Consider the following 19,849-nt stretch of genomic DNA (forward strand, 5'->3'; position numbering starts at 1 on the left):
ACCCTTGAAAGATTTCCAAAACGCCATCGAGTCCTCCTCGCCAATCCCGACCTCGCCGGCGATGCATTTGCCACCATCGCCGGCCGCGTCCTTGCCGTCGAATAGCAAGGTGAAGAGGGCCTCCCGCCGGAGGTTGTAGGAGGGGCACGGAATAGATCCGGCGAAGCCCGAAAAAGCCGGAGAAGCGGCCGCGCCACCCAAGAAGCAGGCTGGATAGGATATTGTAGATCACCACGAATCCAGCCCGCTGGAGAGGTCGTCGCGATAGAAGAAGAAGAGTTGAGGTCGCCCATGCCAGACAGAGATGGAGCGAGGAAGAGCAGCTCCAGGATTCCCCTCCGTCGATCTGCCAAGAACAGCACCGACAAAGATTTCATCTTCGTTGCCACCTCCATGGTGGCGATGAAGAAGAAGATCTAGGCCAGATCTGTCCAGATCGAAGGAGAAGCCGACGAGCTTTATTGTTGGGGGTGAGGAAGCGCCGCCGCCTTCCGCATCTGGCTCCTCCCATCGGAGCGCCGCGGACAGCAGCCACACCACCAGCAGCCACCGGTAGCAGCTCGAACTCCGGCGTGGCCAAGCCCCCAAGGGCATATCGCCAGTCTCCACAGGGGTAACACTAAGAAAAACAGAAGATCTAGACCTAAAACTACACCTAGCTACTCCGGCGCCCTTCCCTGACCAGCTCCGGCCGGCTATTCCGGCGGAGGAGGCCCTGGAGCGGCCCGGCCACCGACGGCCGACTCTCAAACCCTGTAGCTGAAGGAGAGAGGAGGAGGGGGGAAATGAGCTATCCTACGTACTACTTGGACAAACATGTCATAATCTTGTACGAACCTTCGAGTGGGTTGCAATCCATCCGGACTATAACATGATCTTCTACACTGTTGGGTGGGATAAAACACTGGTGTCCTATGACATGGACCGTCGCCAAGTCCAGGTGATCTGCACTCTTGGAGAGGACACTCGGGAGAAATATTTCCCGTATGTGCCATTGTTTTCAGAATTACAAACTTTGCACAGATGATACCAACATGGTAGTGGTGCCTTTATAACACCAGCTGGATCTTGAGAAGGAGTCAGTTTGTCCTTACAATGTAGCAGAGTGCCTTGGCATGGTTGGTTCTGTCTTATTTTCAAGCAGTGTAGCTTTATTCTGGATGCAACTTGTCTAATTACTCACAGACTTTGCACATGTGACACAAATATGTGATTGGTGCCTTTTGTAACAACTGGATCTTGAAAAGGAGTAAATTTATTCTTTCCATGTAGCAGAGGGCCTTGGCATTTCTGCCTCTGTTTTTGTTCTTCAAGCAAATGTTGGTTCACTCTTGATGCAACTTGGCTAATTTCCCCTAGATGTGTTTTCAAATTTTCAATGGACTTTCTACAGCTAGTACTTTTCCCGTTGTAAGAATGGTTCTAGACAATGGCAGATCCATATGTTGGTTTCCTAGTATCTAAACAAACACTCTAGTGTAATCATTCAAATAAAGGCGTGGCTAACGATTATCATGCAGCTAAATTTAAATCTTGTATTTGCAGTAACATTGTTGTTTAGAATTTGTAGCTTCAGAAGCACGTATCCGTTCTGGTAACAAAACAGTGACAAAACTAGGAGTTAGTATCATGCAGCAAATGCCCTGGTGACAGATTTAACAGTGCCAGTTTAGCCTTTACAGATAAAATGTACACCATCTTAGACCAGCCACATTTACAGGTGTTTTTTTGGCATCATATCAAACACATGGATGTACACAAGGAACTCAATTCTACAACTGTTGCAATTAGCACTCAATACAAACCTGATGCGGACCAAACTACATGGCTGTCCGGACCCTCTTCAACAGGAGTGACGTGACCATCTCCTTATCCGACAGCCGCTTGCTGTGCCCATTGATGAAGCTGCAAGAGAACTTGACTGGCTGCTCCCTTCCTTCTCCATTCACTGACCATCCAATGCAGGAACAACCCAAAAAGGAAGCGTTATGATTTCAAAATATGTTTCAAATGCATGAATATAAATCATTAGTTGAGAGAGCTTTGTTATTTGTCACTAACCTGAGTTGTAGTCAACTTGTTTAATCTTCTTAGATGGAGTAGCCTCATCCAATCTGAGTCTTCTCTTCAAACCAAGGGTGATATCATCACTAAGTATCTCTTCGCTACATTTAGACAGAGCTTCGATGTGATGTTGGAGTTTGCTCTTCTTGGAACAATTTTCGGTCTCCAAGCTGGACTTTCGCTTTGAGGACCGGATAGCTCCAGGCTCTAAAAGATGCAGATTATAATAAGTAAAATAAATTGCAGAAGTATCTCTTTGCGCTGACGTTCTTCTACTGCAGTTTATGACATCACAACATTCTTGTAGCACTAAGCAGATTCTAATTCGTATGATCACGAAATACTTGTAAGGAACTCAACTTGGACATTGAGAAGTAACACAGCTTTGGAACAAGTACATGAGAATGATGTTAGCCTATCAGCAGGTGTTAGTGCCTGTCAGAAGTTTCAAAATCAGGAAGATAGATCCTGAATATCATGTACCAATAATTAAAACTGACCCATTGGACTTGAACAATTACAATTATTGGCTGCTAGTATTGAGACACCAATACATGAGAAAAGGAGCAAAATCTTCAGAGAATCAGAGATCGATATGCTGCTGCTTGACCTCTCGAGTAGAATGTAGCTTTGATTGCCACAACTTGACACACTAAACACTATTGCCGCAAATTGACACATTAAATGCCACAATCTTCCAACGAGCCAGCACTGTTGTTATCTATCTACTTCTATAGTACCACCATCAGTCACGAGCACGGCGGCGCCAGTGCGACGATTATCGACAAAGCCATAAAACTAGAAGAAAAGCGCACCTGTTAGCAGGTGCGAAGGTGCGAGCCTGCCGTGGACGGCGACGGGCGTGGCGGGGTCGGCGCCGGTGGGCAGCCCGCGCGCGGCGAAGAAGGCGAGGAGCGCGCCCCAGGTGACGGACAGGGAGACGTGGCCGGAGCCGCGGCTGAGGAAGTAGCCGTTGAGGCGGACGGTGGCCGGGTCCAGCCCCAGCGCGCGGCCCACCTGCGCGAGGTCCACCCCGTCGCCCCCCTCCACCTCGACGATCGCCACCGCGGCCGCCTCGTCGGAGGCGGCGTCGGGCGCAGACCGGCGCAGGAACACGGTCTGAGGTGGCGGGGGAGGAGGCATCGGCGGCGATTTCTCTTGGATGCTCGCGCTGATCGGAGAGAGAGAGGGAGCGGGACAATGGCGAACACTCTGGTTGCTTCGGCTCTGCTGCTGCTGTTGCTCGCGGGTTGTGTCGGAGACGGAGCGGTTTCTGGAAGTGTCCCCGCTAGGTCGGAACACCCAACACATACGTACTGCCGATGAAGCATGGGCCTGGCCCGACAACAGGCTTGGCCCATGGACTAGCAAAATAGTAGGCTTCGATGAATCGCTATTGGGTCGGAAGCAACAAGATATGCATATGCTAAGCTATTTTAAAAAAAATTACCTATCCCTAAGAGCTCTAAGCTCATAGGGTTGGGAGCTCTCCTGATCGATCGACAAGTCGCTTTCACCGGGCCCTGTTGGCGTGATAGTTCGAAGGCGGTTTCGGGTAAGGCAATCCTTTTGCATTCAAAAGAAAGAACAATGGTACGCTTTGATGGTAGCAGAGTACATTCCTTATTGATAGCAGAATTCAGGTTGATTAAAGTATGGGCCGTGTTACTGCTACCCGTCGGTTGGCCGATTTTTGGCGGATAATCGGTCGTTCCCCCATATAGTGGGTCCCGCTCTGCTGCTGCATGCTGCCATCACCAGCAAAAACCTGAAGTGTGTAGCTAGCATCTTCACGTCCCGCGCCGCACGCGTACCAGAGCACAGGCGCAGATGCATGCAATGTCCATTCCTGCTTTGCTTGGAGCCCGCTAGAGTAGCTACGTGATGGGCTACATCACGTCACGTGAATGGTGGTAGTCTATAGTGAATGTTTTTTCAATTTCTATTCCTACCTAAGACCAGATAGCTCTTCACAATAAGTATTTTAATTTTAAATGTAAAGCTACGATGATTGTAATATATACCTAGGCTCACCCCACTTGCTAAAGTTACAGAGTATTACAACAAAAATTCTCACCCCACTTACATAAAAAACATACTATTACAATAAAAAATAGTAGTATTAGATTTTTTTTATTGAAATCACTGTTTACTATTGTTGTAAACACCTAACTTTTTTTTGTAGGAATTGATTTTACTTATTGTTGTAAATATATTAGTGATTTGTTGTAATGATATTTTTGGCACATGAAATTAGTAGTATTAGAATTATTTTTTTGGTTGAAATCTTTGTTTTATTATTGTTGTAAACACCTAACCTTTTGTAGGATTTATTTTTAATTATTTGTTGTAAATATATTAGTGATTTGTTGTAAAGATATTTTTGGCACATGAAATTAGTAGTAATTAGATTTTTTTATTGAAATCATTATTTACCAATGTTGTAAACACCTAAACTTTTTGTTGGGTTTGCTTTTAATTATTTTTATAAATTCGTGATTTGTTGTAAAGATAATTTTGACTTGGATAATCTGTAGTCCTAAAATTATTGTTGTTTTTTATTAAAATATATTTACTTATGTTGTAAATTTCTATCTTTTGTTGGATATTTACATTCTTGTGAAACCCAACAAGCTCCACCAGATTCCCAACTACACCATTCGATGTCCTCCAACGTAGTAGTGGGTAAACGCATGACCGCCTGACCGAGAAAGCGCCTGACCTAGCACAACATGAGTGAAAGCGACCTAAGAAGAGATGGATTAATTGTTGAGTGTACGTTCCTTATCGAACGGCACAGGGAGCAACCGATTCTCTTGCGCCGCTTCGGTCGACCAACGGCTAGCATGCGCCATTTTTAAAAGGTAATGTTACAACAAATTGATTAAGCAACAATCCTATTCTTGTAGATTGGTTTACAACAAAAATATCAAATGATTTTAACAAAAATCACAAACAATCTATTTTAGCTACACCAGTCATAGCATGTCACGTCACGTTTTATTTTTCAGCATGTACATTAGTACACAGCAGCTAGCATGAGTTGCAAAGATTTTTTGTAGTAGCAAGCTATGGTTCACCCACGTTAGAAAAGAAAAGTCGCATGGTCAGAAGAAGAGCGTGCGCGGGGGAAAGCAGTGCACGGAAGAAAGCAAGCCAGCAGCGGGCGTGAACAAGGTGGGGATCACAGAAGAAAATAGCGCGCGCGAAGACACATCACGCGGGACATCAGGCTGAGCAGACAACCGATCTTCTGCGTTGGATCGGTCGGCGGATGATAAGCATTTTCCTTAAAGTATTACTACAAAATACACTCTCTGAGCAGCTTATAGGTCTCTAATAAGCTTGCACATGGGAAGAGTACAGGGTAGCATCTGAATTTACATGTAACCAATGCGACATAGGTGTTCAGAGATCAATTGCAAAATAATAACATTGTCGAAATCCATCTAATATGTCCTAAACTGAATGATACTCTGTTTTCCAGACAAAAAAAATACTCTGACAACTGTAGCAAATATTTGAAGATCAAGCACATAGAAAATTCTTAACCAGATGCATAATATTTTTCTAAAGTCAAGAGAAAACACTAGTGGTAATAAAATAGCCAATATAATCTTCAGCTATAAATTTCTCCATCCAGTGATAGTTATGTCGGTGGATAAACAGCATTTTCGGCGCGCGAGTGAGGCGGTGTAGAAACAGATCGTCATCGATTGAACGAGATGGTGGAGGAATAGCAGCTCCAGGGACGGTGCCCATAGAAGAGCTACCATGTGGAGACGGCAGCAGCGCCTCCGTTCAACTTATATCATCAGAAGACGGCGAGTAGATCCTGTGTGAAATGGTTGCAGCTCCTCCTCACCACATGGGGCTCTCCTGATCGGGTCTACCGAGGAAGTCCTCCTGGTGCACGTCGAGTTGGCGGTGCCATCGTCAAGGGATTCTACTAGGAAAGATTTTCTTCTTGACAACCCTGCCGAGAAAGAGATGCAGGATCGGCGCCATGCCTACTAGATAAAGCATTTAGACCGCCTGAACCTGCTAGAGCTAATGATGTCGGCCAGTGGCTTTAAGTGGGTTTATTTCGCGGGGATGTATTACATCTCAAGCGGTAAGTCCTGCCACGGGGAGCTTCTTTTCAGATGCATATCAATATCGCACCCGTTTCACTGCGGCTACTGCTGTTGGATAGAGCTTGATGTTGTTGGCTTGTGTAATTTGTTCCACCGGGTTACTTCAGTCTGTGTCTTTTGTGCATGTCTGAATTCTAAACCCAAATTAGAAAGCTGCCCTTATATGGTAGAAGGATGAAAGTCAAGTTCTCCCGTTGCCACTCTCCTTCAGCTTTTAATAGAAGTTCACTTCATGTTTCCTAGCTTTAAAAAAAATTATCTCTTATCTTTTTCCTAGAAAATGTTAACTGAAGAAAGCTCCTTGGAGTAACTTTTGTATCTTTAACTTGTGTATCAAAATATTGTTTCCCTGTTGCGCCGCTACATCTTAAACAATCCATGTTACTAATTTTAGGATAATTGTTTCCAAGTTGAAAAAAACAAAGAAAATAGGGAAACTTTGTATTCTGGGACACCTTTTTCACGTTTGTTTCTAACAACATATTTTCATGTGTGCTAAACCTGTTGTTGTGTGTGATCTCAGATTTATTGAATTCCCTTTGCCAACAAGCCTAACAAGGCAATTTTTGAGGGTGTATAGGAGATAAAAACACATTTCCACCACTTCTTCTAGAGTTGGTACGATGTGCGCACAATTTGATGGAATTTCGATTTTTAGTCGTAGGATCGATATGTTCTGTAGTTTTTTCATCCGTGATTTGGTGCAAAAATAATTCCCATTTACTTTGTTTCTCATTCAGCGCAATAATTGGACTTCTATGTATATTATATATTTTTGTCGTTTTTTTCCTTATTTGCTTTATGCAAAAAATTGACTCCATGTTTACTTTGTTTCTAGACTAACAACAACAATTGGCCTTCTCCGGCGATGTGACGGAAAAGGTGGGTATGAGGTGACAGTGACGACAACAGTTGTGTCTCTTGGCTGTGTCGTGACACTCTCCTTATCTAGGTGCATTGTCGCGACCGCTGGAAGCGGAATCCATGGGGCGAACCATGTTCAGATTCCTACATCAGCGACGCCACCATGGGGCGCGATCCACCCTTATTCAGCTGCTCATGACCATTGGACATGATCAAGAAGAACTACGGGCTGTTCTGGGCAGGTATATACATGCCACCGACTGATGCTCTTTCATTTCTAAATTCTAAGCAGCCTACTTTTTGACCATTGGTTCACCAAATTGTTGTTAGTATGCAAACAATTTTAAATAAATAATGCTAGCTGACAATTCTGGCTTTGGTGACCATATGCTATTGCTATCATCTGCATGTGACTGAAAATTAGATTTGAATATAATATGTTTATAAGGACATTTGATTGTGTTAGTAGTCTTCAGTTTACGAGAATAATTGCAATAATACTGGGAGTTCTTGGTAGATGCTATGAAATCATCGATTTTTTCTGAGATGGAATACTACCAGTTCCATTACGACACATAGTCCAGTCGTCAATATACTTTCTTTTTTCTGGAGAATACGGCCAGTCCATATTTGCGCACGTATCTTTTCCTTCCGTCACTTGTTCGAGAAGAAGACAGTCGTCGGTCCAAACTTGCTACAACGGAGATGATGAGACGAGTTTTTCTATCCGTGGAGATTATATGTACCCAGTACCGGCCCACAGAGTTTTCCGAATTTTTGAAACGGTTTTCTACAGAACCATCGGTAGATAATATATCCAACAGCTGGGCTGATTTTCCCCGTAAGATTTGGCACGCACGTTGCTGTTGACCATGGACCATGCATGCTTACAGGACTTTTCGTAGAAACGAGTGTCTGGGCACACAAAAGGGCACGTACAATTAATGCAGAAAAGAGAGTACACCCTCCGACGAATAAAACTTACATATATTTTTGAAGTTAAGTTAAGTACACTTTGATCAAACTTTTAGAAAAAATAACAATTTTAATATTATATACTCACTCCGCTCCTAAATATAGGTGTATAGTTTTTGACATAAAAATTAAAGAACACGCATGGAGATAAAGTTCAACCAATTTTAGGCGAGGACATGAGAAAATAAATGAGTTTACATACAAAAGGAAATGCAATCAAAACCTTAAAAAGACTGTCCAGATCAAGGTTTAAAATAGCGTGCTAAATGAAATAGCGTCGGTCTCCTTCAAACGCTATGGACGCTATATCGTGCTAATTGCGTGCTATATTTCAAATAGCGTTTTGAAAAAAATATCAAATATAGTCTAAAAATAAAAGATTTCGCTAAAAAGGTTAGATATTTAGTCCAAAAATAACTAAATCATACATACATAAGCACATGCAACAAATATATCTCCAATTTTTCAGAAGACTAACATCAGTATTCCATAAGGAAACAACATATTATAAATTCTTTATTAAAAATTATCAGCATTAACGATGTTAAGTTCTAATCTAGAAGAGGAATCAACATATTGCAGTTCATTACAACCGAAAAGTGAAAGCAACTGGCTTGAAAAAATAGCGCGCTAACGCTATGAAGTTTTAGCACGATATATCATGCTATTTCACAAATAGCGCCGTAGCGAGAAAAATTACTAAAATTTAGCGTAGACCCTCCAAATATGCTATTACGTGATATTAGCGGAGAAATAGCGCGCTATTTTAAACCTTGGTCCAGATGAGTGATGCAATGCAATGCACCTTGCAATTCGGATTTTTTCTCAAAAAGCTATACACATTATGTCAAGGAACAGAAGGAGTAGATATATATGAAAATGCATTTTATAAATAGAACCACCATGCATGTTGCCCGATGAAAGGCTGGGCCACACAAAATAACTAATTATCTCCATAAAGTGCAAAGAGCCAAATGATTATATTAACATGTGTTGAAATTATTGCAGAACAAACACAAAATTCACTTAACATCAGGGTGTTGTAGATAAAATTGTTAACGTTTTGATGTGGTGTAATGTGAAGAATTTTTTTAGATCAAGGAGCAACAGCCCCAGCCTCTACATCAATTGATGCACACGGCCTTTTTGTTAAAACTGTAAAGTATCAAGTATCATGTATCAAGCATGAAGTATGAGAGACATAAAGAACATTAACACCAAACGGGTCCGACTTGGTTGCGACATAAATCAACCATCGAACAACAGACATCTAAATAGGCTAGCCATACTCTATCCTATTATTATGTCGCCACCCAGTAGCCCGGTAGTAGAAATCCTGCGTGACCGCCAGCAGTCTGTTGCAGCCAGTATCCATATCCTTGCGCTGATCCTCCGGTAGCAGGAAAGCCCATAACTGGATCCAATGCACAGCTCGAAGAATTACCTGCAAAAAGTTAGTACCCTTTTGATTATTAAAAATCATATCATTTCTAGTATTCCATATTGTCCAGCAAATAGCAGATATACCAATTCGAATTTTGTTTTTATCTTTCTTTGCAACTCCATACAACCAGTTCCCAAACATATTAGTAATACTCGTAGGTGGCGAAATATTATAAGCAAAGTAAATCATCCGCCAAATAATAGTAGCAAATGGACACGCAAGGAACAAATTTTTAATAGTTTCATTTGCATCACAGAAACAACACTTCGGAGACCCTGTCCATCTACGTTTTGCCAAATTGTCCTTAGTAAGTATGACCTTATTATTAAGAAATCACATGAAATTTTTTATCTTTAGAGGGATTTTGAGTTTCCACAAATATTTGCGTAGAAATCGAGTATGACCATTCATATAATCAAGATACATAGACTTAATGGTGAAGAATTAGCAGCTAGAAGACAAACGTTCCAATCAAACCACAAATACAAGTATGAAACACTTCTTATGTCAAGGGATTGCAGATCAAAATATTAAAGCATGTCAATCTTTTTTTAATCTAAAACTAGTCATAGTGGGGAGTAACATAGAGTAGTAACATGCACATGTTACTACTCTATGTTACTACCTTTATAGTGGGTAGTAACATATGTGTGGTATCATGTAAGGTCATATTTATTAGGTTGTAGACTCATCTTGTCACTAAGTGGATCGAGGCCAAGCCGATCAAGAAGCTGGATGGCTCCACAACCGTCACTTTCCTCAAGGACATCATCGTGCGATATAGCTATCCCCATAGCATCATAACCGACAATGGCACCAACTTCGCCCAAGGCGTCTTCTCTCGCTTCTATGAGGAAAAGGGAATTCAGATGGACCTAGCGTCGATGGCACACCCTGAGTCCAATGGGCAGGCGGAAAAGGCCAACGGCTTGATCCTAGCCGGCATCCGGCCCCGGCTGGTGGAGCCACTCGAGCGAGCCGCCAACTGCTGGATTGAAGAGTTGTCTTCTGTGCTCTGGAGCCTGCGCACTACACCAAACCGCTCCGTCGGCTTCACGCCATTCTTCCTCGTTTACGGGGACGAAGCCGTCCTGCCGACTGATATCGAGAACGACGCGCCAAGGATCAAGCTATACACTGAAGCCGAAGCCAAGGAGGCTCGCGAAGATGGAGTCGACCTGGTCGAAGAGGCCCGACTGCTGGCCGTGTCCAGATCCACGATATACCAGCAAAGCCTCCGACGCTATCACAGCCGGAAGGTCCAGCCCTTAGCATTCCGAGAAGGAGACCTAGTGCTCCGGCTGATCCAACGGACAGCCGGACAGCATAAACTTTCATCCCCATGGGAAGGTTGTAGGGATTCGTTGCATAGAAAACAAAAAATTTCCTACCGCGAGAACGCAATCCAAGCCAAGATGCAATCTAGAAGATGGGAGCAACGAGGGGATGAACGGGACTCACCCTTGAAGATTTCCAAAGCCTACAAGATGAGGCTCTTGTTGCTGCGGTAGACGATCACTTGCCGCTTTCAAAAGCGCGTAGAAGATCTTGACGGTGCCACAATCGGGCAAAGCACCTCCGTACTCGGTCACACGTTCGGTGTTGATGAAGACGACGTCCTTCTCCCCATTCCAGCGGGCAGCGGAAGTAGTAGCTCCTCCTTGAATCCGGCAGCACGACGGCGTGGTGGCGGTGGCGATGGCGATGGAGAACTCCGGCGGAGCTTCGCTAAGCGTTGCGGGAGAGGTGGAGGAGTACGGCGGCTAGGGTTTGGGAGAGGGGGTGGCCGGCCTCCTTGTGGTGTGGCAAAGTTGGTGGTGTTGTGGTGGCCGGCCCCCTCCCCTTGGCCCCTCATTATATAGGTGGAACCCCCAAGTGTTGGATTACAAGTCTTCGAATAAGACCCCAACCCAAAACCTTCCATGTTGTAGGGAAACCTACCCAAGGTGGGACTCCCACCTCAAGTGGGATTCCCACCCTTCCATGTGGGGGTGGGTGGCCGGCCCCTTGGTGGAGTCCACCTTGGACTCCCCCTCTAGGGTTGGCCGGCCATGGGTGGTGGAGTCCCTTCGGGACTCCGCCTTCTAAAGTGATTTCTTCCGGACTTTTCTAGAACCTTCTAGAACCTTCCATAAATGCACCGGATCATTTTCAAACTTATAAAATGACTTCCTATATATGAATCTTATTCTCCGGACCATTCCGGAACTCCTCGTGATGTCCGGGATCCCATCCGAGACTTCGAACAATACTTCGAACTCCATTCCATATTCGAGTTCTACTATTACAACATCAAACCTTAAGTGTGTCACCCTACGGTTCGCGAACTATGTGGACATGGTTGAGAACTCTCTCCGACCAATAACCAATAGCGGGATCTGGAGATCCATAATGGCTCCCACATATTCAACGATGACTTAGTGATCGAACGAACCATTCACATACGATACCAATTCCCTTTGTCACGCGATATTTTACTTGTCCGAGGTTTGCTCATCGGTATCACTCTATACCTTGTTCAACCTCGTCTCCTGACAAGTACTCTTTACTCGTATTGTGTTATGTGGTCTCTTATGAACCATTCATATGCTTGCAAGACATTAGACGACATTCCACCGAGAGGGCCCAGAGTATATCTATCCGTCATCGGGATGGACAAATCCCACTGTTGATCTATATGCCTCAACTCATACTTTCCGGATACTTAATCCCACCTTTATAACCACCCATTTACGCAGTGGCGTTTGATGTAATCAAAGTACCTTTTCGATATAAGTGATTTACATGATCTCATGGTCGAAAGGACTAGGTAACTATGTATCGAAAGCTTATAGCAAATAACTTAATGACGTGATCTTATGCTACGCTTAATTGGGTGTGTCCATCACATCATTCATATAATGACATGACCTTGTTATTAATAACATCCAATGTTCATGATTATGAAACTAATCATCTATTAATCAACAAGCTAGTTAAGAGGCTTACTGGGGACTCATTGTTGTTACATAACTCACATGTATCAATGTTTCGGTTAATACAATTATAGCATGGTATATAAACAGTTATCATAAACATAAAGTATATAATAACCACTTGTATTATTGCCTCTTGGGCATATCTCCAACAGTCTCCCACTTGCACTAGAGTCAATAATCTAGATTACATTGTAAGGTACCTAACACCCATGGCATTCTGGTGTTGGTCATGCTTTGCCCTAGGGAGAGCTTTAGTCAACGGATCTGCTACATTCAGATCAGTGTGTACTTTGCAAATCTTTACTTCTCCATCTTCGATGTACTCGTGAATTGAATGATAACACAGCTTGATATGCTTCAGCCTCTTGTGTGACCTTGGTTCTTGTGCATTGGCGATGGCACCCATGTTGTCACAGTAGATGACTAGTGGGTCCAATGCACTAGGAACCACACCGAGCTCTACAATGAACCTCTTCATCCATACCGTTTCTGATGAAGCCTCTGAAGCCGCTATGTACTCCGATTCTGTTGAAGACTTCGCCACCGTGCACTGCTTCGAGCTTGCCCAGCTACTGCGCAGCACCATTCAATATAAACACGTACCTGCATCGTGACTTAGAGTCATCGGGATCGGTGTTCCAACTTGCATCGGTGTAACTGTTACAATGAGCTCTTGGTCACCTCCATAACAAAGAAACATATCCTTAGTTCTTTTCAAGTACTTCAGGATATTCTTGACCGCTGTCCAGTGTTCCATTCCTGGATCACTTTGATATCTGCTAGTCAAACTAACAGCATGTGCTATATCCGGTCTAGTACGTAGCATGGCATACATGATAGAGCCCACTACCGAGGCATAGGGGATCTGACTCATCCTTTCTCTTTCTTCTGCCGTAGTCGGACCTTGAGTCTTACTCAAGACCTTTCCTGGTAACATAGGTAAGAATCCTTTCTTACTTTCGTCCATTCTAAACTTCTTTAGAATCTTGTCCAGGTATGTACTCTATGATAGCCCTATTAGACGTCTTGATCTATCTCTATAAATCTTGATGCCTAATATATACGATGCTTCACCAAGGTCTTTCATTGAAAAACTATTATTCAAATAACCTTTTACACTACTTAATAGTTCTATATCATTCCCAATCAATAATATGTCATCTACATATAATATCAAGAACGCTACAGAGCTCCCACTCACTTTCTTGTAAATACGAGGCCTCTCCATGACACTCGTATAAACCCGAAGTCTTTGATCACCTTATCAAAGCGTCGGTTCCAACTTCTCGATGCTTGCTTCAGTCCATAAATTGAACGCTCGAAGTTTGCATACTTTGTCGACATTTTTAGGATCAACAAAACCTTTGGGTTTTACCATATACAACTCTTCCTTAATGTCTCCATTAAGGAACGCCGTTTGACATCCATCCGCCAAATCTCATAATCGAAAAATGCAGCTATTGCTAACAAAATCCTCACAGATTTTAGCTTCGCTACAGGTGAGAAAGTCTCATCGTAGTCAACACCTTGAATTTGTCGGAAACCCTTTGCGACAAGTCGAGCTTTATAGACGAGTAATATTACCATCAGCATCTGTTTTTCTCTTGAAGATCCATTTATTCTCGACGGCCTTGCGGCTATCGAGTAAGTCTACCAAAGTCCATACTTTGTTATCATACATGGATCCCATTTCGGATTTCATGGCTTCTTGCCATTTGTTGGAATCTCGGGCTCATCATCGCTTCTTCATATGTCGCAGGGTCTTCATCATTATTGTCCACAATCATGACATTTAGACAAGGATCATACCAATCAGGAGTGGCACGTTCCCTTGTCGATCTGCGAGGTTCAGTAGCTATCTCGTTCGAAGTTTCATGATCATTATCATTAGCTTCCTCTTTTGCTGGTGTAGGTGGTACATGAACAACTTCCGGTACTGCGCTACTCTGATCAACGAGTGAAGATTCATCAATCTCATCGAGTTCTACTTTTCTTCCAGTCACTTCTTTAGTGAGAAATTCTTTCTCAAGAAAGGTTCCATTCTTAGCAACAAAGATTTTGCCTTCGGATCTGTGATAGAAAGTGTACCCTATAGTTTCCTTAGGGTATCCTATGAAGATGCATTTCTCCGCTTTGTGTTCTAGCTTGTCCGGTTGTAACTTTTTTACATAGGCTTCGCAACCCCAAACTTTAAGAAACGACAGCTTAGGTTTCTTATTAAACCATAATTCATACAGTGTCGTTTCAACGGATTTTGATGGTGCTCTATTTAAAGTGAATGCGGCTGTGTCTAATGCATAACTCCAAAATGATAACGGAAAATCAGTAAGAGACATCATAGAACGAACCATATCTAAGAGAGTTCGATTACGACGTTCAGACACACCGTTTCGTTGAGGTGTTCCCGGCGGTGTCAATTGTGAAAGTATTCCGCATTTCTTTAAATGCATGCCAAACTCATAACTCAGATATTCACCTCCGCGATCGGATCGTAGAAATTTAATCTTCTTGTTACGTTGATCTTCTACTTCACTTTGGAATTCCTTAAACTTCTCGAAAGTTTCGGATTTATGTTTCATGAAATAGATATACCCATATCTACTCGGATCATCTCGTGAAGGTTAGAACATAACGATAACCACCGCGCGATGCTACACTCATTGGTCCGCACACATCGGTATGTATGATTTCCAATAAGTCAGTAGCTCGCTCCATAATACCAGAGAATGGAGTCTTAGTCATTTTTTCCATTAGACATGCTTCGCATCTATCAAGTGACTCAAAGTCAAGTGATTCAAGTAATCCATCAATATGGAGTTTCTTCATGCGTTTCACTCCAATATGACCAAGACGACAGTGCCACATATAAGTAGAATTATCATTCAATTTAATTCACTTAGCATCAATGTTATGAATATGTGTATCACTACTATCGAGATCTAACAAAATAAACCATTCTTTTCGGGTGCTCGACCATAAAAGATATTATTCATAAAAATAGAACAACCATTATTCTCAGACTTGAATGAATAACCGTCTTGCATTAAACAAGATCCAGATATAATGTTCATGCTCAACGCGGGTACAAAATAACAATTATTGAGGTTTAAAACTAATCCCGAAGGTAGATGTATGTAATATCCCAGGTAATGGGGTTACAAAAATAGAGGAAACAGATGTGTGCATTGCATTCATGCATAGAAAATCTGGGGAATTTTCGCGCTTTAAAGTAAAACAGTCCACGATGACTCGAAGTTTCACTTGACCTTGGTGGAATTGAAGTAGCTCATCAAGTCAAGCTCTATAAACCTCAATGTGACTTTGCTAAAAACCTTGTTTTGAGTAGATATGATTTGATCTAAGGGGTTAGATCAAATGGAACTAATAATCAATCCAACAACACTTTACTCAATGATCAATTGCTTGATCTTATTAAAGATCATAACATGGTAATCTTTGCCATAACATATGAACATCTATTTAACTATAAATCAAGTAACAATAAATGAAGAAACCATTCTTCACTTATCTTTTCCATGTCCTAAGAATAATCTATGATCCTACCATGAAACCTCATGGTATTCATTCCACTTCCACATTGGAATTATAACCAGGAGATCCACTCAAGAAGTGTATATTCCTCTCTATTACAAATAGCTTTACATAAAACCTAAAGAGGTGAGAGTTCTATTCTATTTAATGAAGCAATGACAAACCTTGAGGCAAATCTTGAATATAAATATCCATATGATCACAACATTATCTTCAAGAGGAACCCTAGAGTATTATTCAAGCCTTCTCAAATGAGAGAGACCATTTACTCTAAACCTAGCTTTACCTATTAATGAATAAAGGCCAATCTTTGAACTAAAGTATTGGGTGGTAAACCATCTCACCTTGGAGTGGTGAGATAACCAAATACCAAGTGGAATAAGACTATATCCATGACTTAGTGAAATAAGGAGTGGAATAATCCAACTAAGGAAGACAATTGAATCTTTAGTTTAGCAACCTAAATAAATATTAGGAGTACACCATAAACCCTAGAATAAACCATTCCTATATGAGAGAACTCAAGTTATGGAGTACACTCAAGATAGTTGAGGCAACACTTGGATTTGAGGGAGAGAACTATTCTTATACCCAGATGACCATATCATCATTGTTGAGTAGAACCTTAGCAGAATATCTCAGGCATTCTCCTGGGGTATAAACTAAAAAGGCAACCATAGAAGTTCTATCCTAGAAAGTAAAATAGAAGTGCTATACATTAATTGATCAAGACAATGCTTGATCATGGAAGTGAGAAACCTATTTAATGAGAGGTACCTTAGGAAGCCAAACCTTGATCATTATAAATTAAGTGATGATCATAAACCCTAAGAACTTGAGGTAGAGATATTAAGAACAAGTTGATCATGTTTAATCATGATCATGCTCTTGAGATATGTAAGGATAAGTTAAACCTTAATAAAATAAGTAGATATCGTTCACCACATGAAATGATAGGGAGGTAACTAATAAGCAACCCTAGGCTTATATCCCAACCTATAATTGTAAATCAATTGGTGATAATAAGTAGAATCTTACCCCATCTATTTTCTCATTCATTCACCTAATGAACCTAAGAAAAACCTTAGAGTTAAACACTATACTTCATATGGTGGGAAACCATATACACATATGACCAAAGTTAACTATAAAAAGAACTATAACCAATGTAGTTACTTAAATGATAAATTGAGGTTAATAATAGAAGCCAATAGGTAGAAGATCAAACTAATTCTCAATATCATAGTAACTAAAGGAGAACATAAAATGTTAAGTAAACAACCACCTTATCATGATTAGGGGAGATTTAACCCTAGCACATGCAATATGGTGTCATCCCATCTCTATAACCTAGAATTAAATCTCAACCCTAGTTTGGGTATCACTATGGTGATCATAATATAAACCAGGCCATAGTTGAGAGTCAAACCAATTGCCATTAGGTGAATCTCATTAGAATCCTAGATTTGCTCACAAACTACATCTTATGTTTCAATTATGAACCTAAGATTAACCTAGTGTTAAATACCATAATTAAAATCGTATGGGTGATCAACCACTTATCCCCATAAGTCAAATCCAAACTATGTTGAGAATAATGTTCACCCTAGGGCATTCAAAATAGAATTAATACAATTCATTAGCACATAGTTATGCACATAAAATAATAGGCAAGTGACAACCTTTTCAAATAGGAGGTCAAATCCTTAGAGATATTTTAACACATAAACTTATGCCATTAAGTCACCCCTTATTGAAACTCATTAATAAGTATTACTATGGAATTGTTTCATACAAAGTAATACCAACAAAACTCCATATATCACTAAGTAATAAAACCATCATATGGAAAGCAATTTTTAACATTCTTAAGGATAATAGTCAAATTCATGTCCATATGGATATTTGAATTCAAATCCCAATAATAACAACTAAATCAAGATTATAGTAACCACATCAAACTTTCTAATACATTATCAAAGTGGATGATGAATCTTGGGCTATTCCTTGTATTATTCAATTAAGAAATACCCGCAACATAGAAAAGGATTCAAATTTGAATTCAAACCAGAATTTAAAATAGAATTTGAAAACAGAAAATAAAAACAGAAAAGAAGAAAAGGGGAGAAAGGCCTTACCTGGTTACTTGGACCTTGCCAAGCCGACGCAGCCCACCAACCAGCCCATCGACACGGCCCAAACACCAGCCCAGCAGGAGCCCGTATACCCCTTCGTTAAAAAAAAATCCCGAGGAGGTCGTCCTCATCCTCTCGACGCGCATGGACGCCAGCACAGAGGCGTGCTCATCTTCTTCGCTCGCTGTCGCCCTCTCCTTCCCCGACCGTCGTGACGAGGCTCGCCCTCGAGCCGTATAAAAGCCCGGCGAAGCACGGCAGCTCGGGATTTCTTCCTCCTCTCCAATTTGCCCCAATGGCCGAAACCCTAGCCGCATACCTCCGCTCGCCGCGGCGACAGAGGCATCCACGTGCCCCGCCATGACCACCGTTGGAATCGCCATGCTCGACTTGCTCTGTATGCAAGAGGAATCGACCCCAAGCATCCTGTAGCGCCGTCGTCAACCTTGTCTTCCCCGACACCGGCGCCATGAATTCCGGCGACCTAGACCACCAGAGACCTCGCCGCCAAGCTCGTCGTGCTCCTAGTGAGCCTCTCTACCGCACAGCATGCTTAGCTTGCTCGATTGCACGCCGTAGCTTCGCCGTATCGAGTACCCCGTGAGTACTGCCGCCGGGCACGCTCCGGTGACCATATCGGAGCGGCGCCGCCACCATTGGGTTCGCCTCGGCGTCCTCTTCCCAGTAAGCGCAAGCACGCCCTCGCGGAACCACGGGAACGCCGGCGATCGCCGTCCGCGGCCGCCGGTGACACATGCGGGTGGCCACCTCGACGCCACCATGGCAGCCATCGTGGCACTGGCCCACTTGCCTGTGTCTGTGGGTAGCACAGACACGTGTGTGTTTAGTAAATTCTGTTTAAATTTAACTCCAGTAAATTACTGCAATTTCAAATAAATTTAGAAAATCCATATTAAGTCAGAAAAATATAAATGGGATATGAAAATTCTTAGAAAAGAAAACTCTATCCAATAAAAATATAAAATGAAATTTTTATTTTTAATAAAAATTTCATTATTTAATACTTGTTAATTAAGCCTTTAATTCTAATTCCAAATTCAATTAAAATTCAATAATTAGTAAAAATCTCCTAAAATAAATAAAAACTAGTAAGTAAATAAGGAAAACATTAAAATTAATTTTCCTTTTCTATTAACTTATAAAATCCTTATTCGGAGGATTTAAAACCCTGATTAATAATTACCCTAAATATTAAAATCTTTAAAAATAGAAAAAATGCCAAATCTAATATTAATTCTATTTAAAAGTTATTAATAACTTCAACCTTAAATTGAAGTTATTAATTCAAGAATTTTAGGGTAAGTAGAAAACCCTAGTTCCATAAGAAAGAAAGCTAGAACCTCATCATTTCATGTGAAATCTAAAACCCTAACTCAACTAGAAAACCTAGTTCCACTATTACATGTGAACCCTAATTCGCTTCTAACCTAAACCCTAGGTTAGAACTTATGATCATAATACTTTCTTTAACTCATAGGACCATAATTAGCAAATTAAATACTTGTCTTGGTCACATAAAATGTAGAATACCTATCACTAATATATGGGTATCCCATGTGTTCATCCTCATCAGACTTAAATGATCAATTAGGGTCAACCAAGTTTAAACCCTAGATCCTATTACCAAATCCATCATCCTTGTTTATCCATGTTTAGCATCACACCATTATGATGAAACCT

General features: G+C 41.7%; 1 protein-coding gene across 1 annotated transcript; it reads right to left on the reverse strand.

Moving 5' to 3' along the window:
- Nucleotides 1–1,729: 1,729 nt before the first annotated feature.
- LOC124660244 lies at nt 1,730–3,296 on the reverse strand. Its single transcript, XM_047198039.1, has 3 exons — nt 2,880–3,296; nt 2,062–2,271; nt 1,730–1,948 (listed from the first exon to the last, which is right to left on the reverse strand). Exons 1-3 carry the CDS (start codon nt 3,205–3,207, stop codon nt 1,821–1,823), a joined length of 666 nt encoding a protein of 221 aa, XP_047053995.1. The 5' UTR covers nt 3,208–3,296; the 3' UTR covers nt 1,730–1,820.
- Between the last annotated feature and the right edge of the window lie 16,553 nt (nt 3,297–19,849).

Source organism: Lolium rigidum, chromosome 6 (genome assembly GCF_022539505.1).
Source record: "Lolium rigidum isolate FL_2022 chromosome 6, APGP_CSIRO_Lrig_0.1, whole genome shotgun sequence".
Taxonomy (NCBI): Eukaryota; Viridiplantae; Streptophyta; class Magnoliopsida; order Poales; family Poaceae; genus Lolium; species Lolium rigidum.

Excerpts from the sequence above, each read along its gene's own strand:
- LOC124660244 (XM_047198039.1), bottom strand. The coding sequence starts at position 3,207 with ATGCCTCCTCCCCCGCCACCTCAGACCGTGTTCCTGCGCCGGTCTGCG. Across the intron at positions 2,272-2,879 it reads ACCTTCGCACCTGCTAACAG|AGCCTGGAGCTATCCGGTCC; the intron begins GTGCGCTTTTCT and ends TGCATCTTTTAG. Across the intron at positions 1,949-2,061 it reads ACAAGTTGACTACAACTCAG|TGAATGGAGAAGGAAGGGAG; the intron begins GTTAGTGACAAA and ends TTGGATGGTCAG.